The sequence below is a fragment of the Hermetia illucens genome, chromosome 2 (genome assembly GCF_905115235.1).
Source record: "Hermetia illucens chromosome 2, iHerIll2.2.curated.20191125, whole genome shotgun sequence".
Lineage (NCBI taxonomy): Eukaryota > Metazoa > Arthropoda > Insecta > Diptera > Stratiomyidae > Hermetia > Hermetia illucens.
The window spans coordinates 22,985,479-22,995,504 of NC_051850.1; the positions used below are offsets into that span (position 1 = coordinate 22,985,479).

The following is a 10,026-nucleotide window of genomic DNA, read 5'->3' on the forward strand; positions in this document are numbered from 1 at the left end:
ATCGTAGATGGAGGAGGAAGAGGAAAACATGATTTCGGCACGGAGAGGAGACTCAACAGCTATTAGGGCTCCTCCGCCATTTGTCTTGTCAACGAAAGACAGAGTAATCTTCGAGGAGCTCAGAATCTGTCATCCAGCCAGGTTTCAGAAATACAGATGACATGATGTTGGAATGCTAAGGCAGACAGTTTGAAATGACAGCTTGGTCCTTAGACCCCTTAAATTTTGATAAAAGTGTGTATAGTTGTCGGAATCATTCAAGTTCGTCGAAGCAGGCGGGCGGGCCAGAAATTTTCACGAAATTTAGTCTTCTGATAAGGCTTGTAGAAGACCCCTGAGGCCAAAAAGATGGGACGATAGCATCGGGGTTGTGGGCATATGTCACTTTCAAGGAAAATATCACTCACTACATATCATATGATAGTAGGCGGTCTTGAGGTACCCCAATAAAGGAAATTGTAGCCTATTGAAAAACCTAAAATAAATTAATAAAAACATCCAGTGATCCTTATTGTCCAATTTGAAAATGCATATTAGAAACAGCAAAAGGGTTTCTCTTTATCTCTATTATCCCAAGAAGTGTCCATTTTCAGGTCTTTAATTCATTGGAAGATCCTGGGATTGGTTAAATTTGTTCCTCAATTTTCATTGATGAAAAACTTATGTCATCAGATTGTTTGAACCTCTCTAGTTCATAATTTTTTATAGTAAACAAACGTTATCACAAATCAGAATAATTCTCTGAGAAACTGATCATTCAAACTAAGAGATAATTATGAAATTTGTTAATTATTTACAAGCGCGGATTGCTGCTGTAATCTCCAGCTCGAGTTATACATTTACCACTCAATTACTATTTCATAACGCAGGGGCTTGATATGTGAGCCGTAGATCTTGAATCCACTATATAAAAGCTTCATGAACAATTCCTACTTGCAGTACACATTTAACCGCGCAACAGCTAGAAGCTTCTGTAGTATCTTTTGAACGTTCTTAAGTACTTGGATCCTTACTCGAGTGTTATATCTTTTCGTAAAAGAAATCTGTGAAAATGCGTTTGGGTGCAACCGTTCCAAATTTCAAGGCTGAAACCACCAAAGGACCAATTCAGTTTCATGACTGGCAGGGAGATTCGTAAGTAAAGTGTAGAAGTTTGAAATTTAAGGGTGTATATCCTTCCATATTGAATTTGTGTGACATTCATACATGCTAAGGGCCATTTGTCTAAGGTCTAGTTTATTTAAACATCCAACGACAACCTTCCTTATTTTCTTCTCTTCGGAACCCCCATTTATTCCTGAAATCTCATTTGAATATATCTTCAATAACACTATATTGTATATTTTGCGAACTTTCATACTTTTATAAATAATTTTTATTTGGTTTTAATCTAAAATAAATTGAGATCTAGGAAGTCAGATGTGGCTAATCTAAGATAACTTTGTTGTTAGAAATATCACAATGTTCTATTAATATAGCTAGAAGAAGAAGAAGAAGATACAGCTTTAACTCAGAGTATCTGTTAAAACGCCACTCACTCGGTCAATTTATCATTCTAGTCACTTTGAATTGATTAAATATTATAGCACCGCTATATTAACATAGTATCCAAGGGGGCTGAAATGCGAAATATGACTATTTTCGGTTTTTATATGGCAGGCACCATTTATGTATTTCTACTTGCTCGAGTAACTAAGTATACAGCAATGATTTATTAAACAATTTCAGTTGCAAAATTTAAAATATTATAAATGAAGTACATACTCGTAAGTCTCTTATTAGTGTGATCGTTCCTATTATGAGGTGTATATTCCTGATAAGACTCAATTTTGTTTACATTGTGCCATATCGTGTTTTATATACATATCTTGATCCACAGAGTGGATAGTAGTAAGAAGTAAGATAGGAGCAATCAAGCATATCAGTTTGATGAATAGACTTATATTATTTATGACCAAAACGCCGGCTTTATAGGTAGTTTATGGATTTCTGAAAAAGTAACTGATTTATTATGTGATTTCCTTGTCTTTGGAGAGTATCTGCCCGACACACCTAATAGCTGGTTGTCAATGCGGAGTAGTATGGGACTCAGTTGATGCTTTACCAGAAGATTAGATTTGGATTCTGAAGCCCTCTGGAAGTCTGTCTGTTCGTCTGTATGTCTGTCCGTCTATTCGTTTTTTTTTAAGGGGGTGGAAATCTTTAAAAGACTTTGGCTTACTTTAGCTAGGTCTCCTTCCGTCTACCCGCGGGGTTCGTAACCGCGCCTTCCTCACTTCTTCTGCTATTCGCAGTTTACTGTGATCATCCCAGTCCTCCTGGCAAGCAACCATTTTCCGGTGATAGCACTTCATCTAGAGTTTCCTCTATATTCCTCTTTTCTTCCAGGAGCCTAGGACATCGGGAGAATACGTGCACTGGGTCCTCTGGGACCCTGTCGTGAGAAATAGGGTGAGATTATAATTGATCTCCTCATGCTTTCTCTCCAGCCGCTCGCCGATGGAAGGGAACAACTAGTAAGACCAATGACCCTTTTCTGGCTGGTCCCATCGCTATTGCCATCTGTTTATGGATCTCTCCCTTTCGGTTTTTTTCACCTGCGATAAAGGAGAGATGGACCTTAACGTGAGTACCTGCCGTGTAGGCATAATCCCATGGTCCTCTTCGGACACGGATTGCTTTTGGGGATGCTAGCCCTATCTAACACCTCCACCGCAACTAAAGAGTACAGCACCCCAGTTGTACAGCGCAACTCCACGCTTGAGCTCCGAGGAGCTCTGCCCGCGATGTAGGCATAACCACAACCACCATGAAACTCCCACTAGGGGGCCAACCGCAAACAACCGGGCCGAGAACACATTCTCCAGGAATTCTCCTGGAGCATATGCTCTCAGAGGGCATCTCGGTTCCTATGGTACCAGATAACCTCCGGTGAGGCTTCGTGGCTGAGCCACTTTAGATGAGTCCCTTGCAGACTCGGGTCTGATCGCCCTTCTCGAGTACGTGGGGACGGAACTACCCAACGGGTCAACTGGGACTTGGAAGTGATGATACAATTCCCGATTCTAATGCAGGGGTAGTTTCTCTTGCGGTGCTTAGTGATGAGAACCGCTTCCATCTTTTCCTCCGCGAGTGCCAGTCCACCACTCTTTAACCAAGCCTTAAAAACACTGATTGCTTCGCCTGAGTACAATCCAGCATCCCCGAGATGCTTTGCGACCACAACCAGTGCTGTATCGTCGGCGTAATCCACCACCATGGCCTCCTCTGGAACCGGAAGGTTAAGTACATCATTATACATGATGTTCCACAGTAGTTAGTCCAGTACAGAGCCCTGTAGAACACCCGCGGAGACAAAGTACTCCTTGGGTCAATCATTGGTATTATACCAGATTGTCCGCTCTTGCAAGTAGCTATCAATAATAGCGGCGAGGTAAATATAAGGTTCCAATTGGCCGAGTTGAGTACATTCCTCACATCCAGGATCAGGTCACATAATATTTGCTGGTACAACGTTATCGTTGCCGGGTTCGAAGGTGTAAAGGCAGGCACGCCCTGATCCTTCTTCGTTTGTAGCTTTTCGCTTAGAAAGAGTTTGATAGGGTTTAGTAGTAGAGCTGTTGGTGTTGGTTCAGCAGCATTGGCCAGGTTTTATGCTCCATCGTGAATACCGATCCACGTTTTGTCCTGGCACCTATACTACCCCTTGACCATTTAGTATGTAGTCTATATATGCAGTAAAGACCACATATCCAGTGAGTCATGAGGGTATGTCTAAATATTTTGGTATAGTATTGTGGTGCGTTGTTTTGATACCGTAAAGCTACGCGATGGGCAAGGGGAGTAGTACAGAGTAGCAGCTACCCTATCCTGCAATCAAAGATCTCTTTGAGGTCGCCAAGAATTGTGTATCTAGCTAGTTAGTGTAACTATAGCTACAGCTGAGCGACCGCACAGGAAGCACCCGATGGTGCTGTCTTCAACTTCGTCAACGTCATAGGATATACCGCCTCTGGGGGCGTGGTCCCTTCTAGACTAATACTGTGTGTGATCGAGTTTTGTTGTAGGGGGTTAATTCTTCCTTGATTTAGAGCATGTAGTGAGTTTTCAACATTTGGAGTCAGCGGCTGTCAAGTAGTGCAAGTAGACTTCATACTTCATAGCCGTCAGCAACTCAAGCACTTACGGAGGTACTGTCAAGAGCGGAGTTTAGACTGGTCAGTTTGACAGTCCGTTCATTTCCCTTTATGTTCCTATAGTCACGAACCTAGATTAGGGTGACTTTGATTATGTACCCCGTGTCTCACCCTGTCTGAATTGCTTGGAGGATGCTCTCACTCTGTATAAAGCTTTAATGGCGGCATAGTGGTCCTTGAATATTATACTTGAAGGAGGAAAGAAGAATTTTCAAAGCATCCTTCTTTCTTATGTGGATTATAATGCCGCCATGCTTCCTTCATCGTTGTACAATTAATTTTTTGTTAATGAAAGAGACGAACATGGGCATTGGATATTCTCTAAATCAGCTTGCGTTTATCTCAATATTTCTGACGTAGTTGTTGATGAAAGTAAGACCAAAATATTTACCCAATTCTGCGAAATTTGGTGTGAATTTCGAGTCATGTAGTTTTGAAATTAATAGAGTTCTTGGTGTCGTCAGAAACAAAACGATGGAGTCCTTTCCAAGCTGGGTCCCAGATAGGATGCTTCACCTCTCAATATATTCTATTCTTTAATCGACGGAATGTCTGATGAAATATCTGGCAGTAAGCAGGTCGCATAATAGAAAGATCGACAACACTTCTATGATGTAGTGGAATTTATAATACCATCCTTGGATAGTCGGTGATTGCACTGCTCTAGAATTATGTGGCCTGTAATGGGCCATGGAAAGAATACTTAGAATAGGTAAGAACCGTAGTGTATTTCAGGCTGAAATATACGCCATCAGATAGGTGTGCCTCCTTTAATGTCCAAAGGAGCCACAAGGGTTACAACGTTGCCATTCTGATTAACAGCCAGGCGGCTATCCACGCACTTAGGTCCAACCGAATAAACTTCAACTTTGAATAGGAATGTCTTAATGAATTAAATACGTTTGGTTCCCATAATAAGCTCGGGGTTCCTGATTATATTGAGTTAGATGAGGCAGCGGATGAGATGGTCAGGAGAGGAGCAGTAACGTCCCTATACTGACCAGATCCCCTTTGTGGGATCTGGAACTGGTTCATGGATGCCAAGGAATAAATTACCAGGATTTGAAAAGTCCAGGGTGCTGTCTAAAACTCATCAAGAAGAACCTTAGGATTATAGTCGTTGCAGGCTAAAATATCAGCTGGCCGGGATTTGTGCAAATTAAGTTGTCTTTTAGGACACAATGAAACCCCTTAATGCTTTGTTTTACCAAGTTATACACACAACACAACATAACTAGTGTACCTAATTACTATACTGCAAAAAAAGTTGTGCTTGTACCTAATATGCTGCACATAGTCTCTGGGATACTAGAGCCACTAGCTAGCTAGCGGCTTTGAAAGGTGAGTACGAGGTAGGGGTGTCCGTTCAAAAATTCCGTGAAAGTACCAGAGAGTATGGTTGATAATACTTTATTAAAGTGAATCTATTCCATGCTAATAGATGTGGACCGCTAGCTAACAACAGAAGCAACAAGAGGATATATGGTGGCTGCCCTTAGCTTACTAGCTGGACATATGTATGCTTAGAACGGGAGTGTTGAAATATAATACGTGTCCATGTTATGATGAGGAAGTGGAATCCACAGAACACTTTCTAAATGAGTGCCCGGCCTAAGGACGAATCAGACACAATATGTTTGTTGCTGATGTACTCCAGTTAGGGAGGGAAAACGACTCTGTGATACTGTCTCCGACAGGAGCGCCGCGTACAATGGGCTACTATGGTCTGAGTACTCAGAGTCTGAGCTTCTCCCCTGCCCTACCCACATACTCACAATTGCCACTAATACTATTTAGTTTTACTTGCAAATTTCTTTGGCTAATAAAATGAATATTAACTATCATAGGATGTAGATACTGCACATTAAAAGCTAGTACCCTTTTCAACGGTAGTTTATCTTTATTATTAGCTCCTGATTGGGTTGATTCCAGTTAACCCGTTGGGGAGTGCCGTTCGCACGTACTCGAGGAGGGCGATCAGATCCAAGTCTGCAAAGGACTCATCTGAAGTGGCTCTGCCACGAAGCCTTACCGGAGGTTATCTGGTACCATGGGAACCGGGATGGCCCTCTGAGAGCATATGCTGCAGGAGAATTCCAGGAGGATGTGTTCTCGGCCCGGTTATTTGCGGTTGGCCCCCTAGTGGGAGTTTCATGGTGATTGTGTTTATACCTACATCGCGGGCAGAGCTCCTCGGAGTTCGAGCGTGGAGTTGTGCTGTACAACTCGGGTGCCGTGCCCCTTAGTTGCCGCAGAGGTGTTAGATAGGCCCCGCATCCACTAGTATGAATGTTGAGCCTGCACTCAGTATAAACCAGTACCGCTGTGCTAGTCATGGTGGGGCTTTGATTGTGGTCCCAAAATCAATCCGTGTCCGAAGAGAACCGTGGGATTATGCCTACACCGCAGGTACTCATGTTAAACCCCCAGCACTTTCATTAGCTTCTGATTTTTTAATCAGTCTTTTCTACAGTTTTATTTGGTATTTGTTTTAAATTAATAGTTTTTCAAACAATTTCAGATGGGTGGTACTCTTTTCTCATCCTGCTGACTTCACTCCTGTTTGCACAACGGAATTGGGAAGAATTGCTTCCCACAATGCTGAATTTGTGAAAAGGAACGTAAAATTATTGGCTCATTCAGTTGACAAAGTTAAAAGCCACATTGACTGGGTGAACGACATCAAATCATATTGTCCTGATATTCATGGAGAATTCCCATACCCGATCATTGCTGATGAGGATCGAAGTTTGGCTGTGAAATTTGGTATGCTCGATGAACAACAGAAAAATGATCCAGAAATTGCTAAAACTGTTCGGGCTTTGTATATTATTAGTCCTGATCATGTAGTTCGTCTTTCGATGTTTTATCCAATGTCAGTTGGCCGCAATGTTGAGTGAGTTAATCAAAGCTTTACTAGTGAATTCCTTGATTAATAACAAATTTTGGTTTCAGTGAAATTATTCGTTCTATCGATGCCTTGCAACTCACTACTCGAATTACGCAAATAGCGACCCCTGCAAACTGGACGGTAGGTTGATGTGTTTAATTATAAAGATTCCTTATTAATGAAATACTTGTTTTTGCTTCTAATTAGCCTGGGACGAAAGTGGTGATTGCTCCAACTGTATCAGACGACGAGGCCAGAAAACTTTTCCCTGGGGGAATTGAGTTTGTCACTATGCCTTCGGGTCAAAACTACGTCCGAACTACGACTCATTACTCATAAATCTTTAAGAAAATAAATTTATGTTATTATTGAAATGTTATCAATGAGGTTTTCAATTTTTACCTAAACAATAAATAATTAACCAATTACTTGATATTGTATATCTTTGTATTTGCCAGACCTGTAGATATTTCCTTTCGAAAATCCCTAACTTTTCCATTCACTTAAGTTAAATTAAATGAAATACCTGTAGATGAGTACTGGTCTAACCAGAGTAAGGTAACAAATGATTTTGACCTCTCGGTTAAGATGCGTAGGATAAAAGATTCTTCGAAAAGACATGAATGCATACCTAGGTATCTCATGAAAATGGAAAAATTTCTCCAATCTCCTTTCAATTGGTATTGACTAAGGAATTCGGAAACGGAAACATTTGACGCTTTTAGACATCGATTTCTATTTGCCAGCTTAAAAAGGGCCTAATATGTTTTGAAATCAGATTTTCAACGAAGGCAATTAACAACCTTTTCGAATACTATTACTTTATATATACCAAATTCGATTCAAATGTTATAACATCACCTAACATTATCCCATTATCTAACATCACGGTACACAAGACATCACCAAACATGACCGCTCTTCAGAGAACAAGTGGCCGTTGTCATTTGTGAATCTGTTAGTGTTATGACAGGCTGTCCTTTTGGCTGTCTTTAGCCTGGAAACATGATTTCAGGTTTATCTATTCTCTTAGATAATGAATATTAATTGGTAGTTTTATTGGTAGTTAACTCTTAGTTCTACAATTTTTTCAATTTTTTTTCAATTTTTTCAATAGTAAAATGTTAGTTTCGTGGGTGATTTTCCTCAATATTTTTTGAATATACTTTTCGCGGTTTAACATACTTTTTTGGTTAAACTTTTATAAATTTTGTACTTTTTAACATTTAAGAATTTGATATGGAATGCAGAATACTTTTGCAGCTTTCCAATTTTTTGCTCAATTGGCAAATTGTACAGCAGAGAAGCACAATGCCAAGTAAAGAAATAGAAAGTGATGATGTTTGTGATATTATTTTGTAATATCTTTTTTTCGATGTGGTGTAGTGATGTGATGTCACATTACCTACTAAGGTGAGGTTTCACGCAACTCTAATGGAAAAAGTTACTTTGTCAAATGTATTCAGCACAATCATTTTTCTTTTAAATATCCTTTTGTTTATTCATTTGAAAAGAATGTCCTTACTCTGAGGGAAACGAACAAGGAGTAAAATAATCATAGCGAAAATATAAATTACTTTTAATATCTATATATAATTTGAGTAAAACATGTCCCAATGGCGCTTGGCCCAGTAAAATGTATATACTCTGTAGCTGTCAGGATAAATTCATATTTAGAACTTTAGAAGGTCTGGGATTATGTAAGCTATTGATTTTTTTCCTTCGTTAGGATTGAACTCACCCATATAACTGTGAGTGTTACAAGTCATTTAAATTAAGGATAAGTGTGGAGTCCCAGCTCTACAGGCATGTGCTGTGGTTTACTTTCAGTGGGCAAAGAATAAATCCAAATTTTGGACAATAGGCTGCTTCCAAAATCTCCGTCAAAGTAACCTAACTACTGTTAAATTCTGACTTGTATAAGATTGAAAGCATCGCACGTCAACTGCTCCTACGTTCCATCGTTCACGGCTCACAGAAATGCGTTTCAACTTCCTCCAGGACTTCCCGAGATGCTTGCACCCCTTCTTCATTGTTCAACGCCGTGTGCTCCTGGGTCGAATCACTTGTAGGCCAGCTTGGAATGATGATAAATGATGAAGCGGAGATTTTGACTCCGTGTACTTTTCCAAAATAATGCGTAGCGTTTTGATGTGGTCAATATAGAACGATCCAAAATAGGTGGCCGCCTGTTTTCCGTCGATTGGACGTTTGAGGTATTCCTTAATGTGTTCCAGTATAATTTCAGCTATTATCTCTATAAAGGCCGTAAGAAGACAAAAACCTCTTCAATTGAAGCACTCTAGACGAATTTTTCTTGAGGATAATCTTCCTCTTTCACTTACTAATCTCAGATTTCCAGGATTTAGGGATGAGTGGATGAAGCAGCTCTGAAAGTAGGCATCAGTGCCGCTCCGAGCTTAATTTGTGTTGTGGTTTGCCATCCTGATGCCACAAACTCCTAGGAGTACTCCAGTAACTCCAGTAGCTCAGTTGTTCAATCCGTAGTATTAATGGACGGTAGAAGCTCCTTGAGGTCCTTTAAGAATGGTTTTCCCAATGTCCGGAGCATGGCTTTAGCTTAAGCTGGGCAATTGCAAACAAAGTGCCTAAGAGTTTCTCCTTTCTTCGCAGGTTCGGTAATGCCAATTTAGGGTATGCTGAATCTGGCGACATGGTCCCCTATGGACCACTGCATAGCTCTGAAGAGACAGCCGAAGTTGCGAAGAACAGCTCCATGGGGAGACCCATTACCCCTTAAGCTGTTCGGCTGTGTGAATGAAGAGATTACCGTTATTGTAGCTTTAATAGTAGGAGTTTTTTGAATAGCCTTGGTAGGGAGGGAAGCAGGCAGTCCTGAAGGGCGCGGGTGGAATCTTTATTTTCCTTCGGGATCACCGTTATTTGCGACAATTTTCAGCATTTCCGAAAGTAAGTAAG

At 40.6% G+C, this 10,026-nt stretch overlaps 1 protein-coding gene across 1 annotated transcript; it reads left to right on the forward strand.

Moving 5' to 3' along the window:
- Nucleotides 1–925: 925 nt before the first annotated feature.
- Nucleotides 926–7,519, forward strand: LOC119650213 (peroxiredoxin-6-like). Its single transcript, XM_038052778.1, has 4 exons — nt 926–1,134; nt 6,718–7,092; nt 7,152–7,227; nt 7,294–7,519. Exons 1-4 carry the CDS (start codon nt 1,052–1,054, stop codon nt 7,423–7,425), a joined length of 666 nt encoding a protein of 221 aa, XP_037908706.1. The 5' UTR covers nt 926–1,051; the 3' UTR covers nt 7,426–7,519.
- Nucleotides 7,520–10,026: the final 2,507 nt, after the last annotated feature.

Bases quoted from the DNA above. Each gene is read 5' to 3' on its own strand.
- LOC119650213 (XM_038052778.1), top strand. From the start codon at position 1,052: ATGCGTTTGGGTGCAACCGTTCCAAATTTCAAGGCTGAAACCACCAAA. The intron at 7,093-7,151 runs GTGAGTTAATCA...TTTTGGTTTCAG, and splicing joins TCAGTTGGCCGCAATGTTGA to TGAAATTATTCGTTCTATCG. The intron at 7,228-7,293 runs GTAGGTTGATGT...GCTTCTAATTAG, and splicing joins CGACCCCTGCAAACTGGACG to CCTGGGACGAAAGTGGTGAT.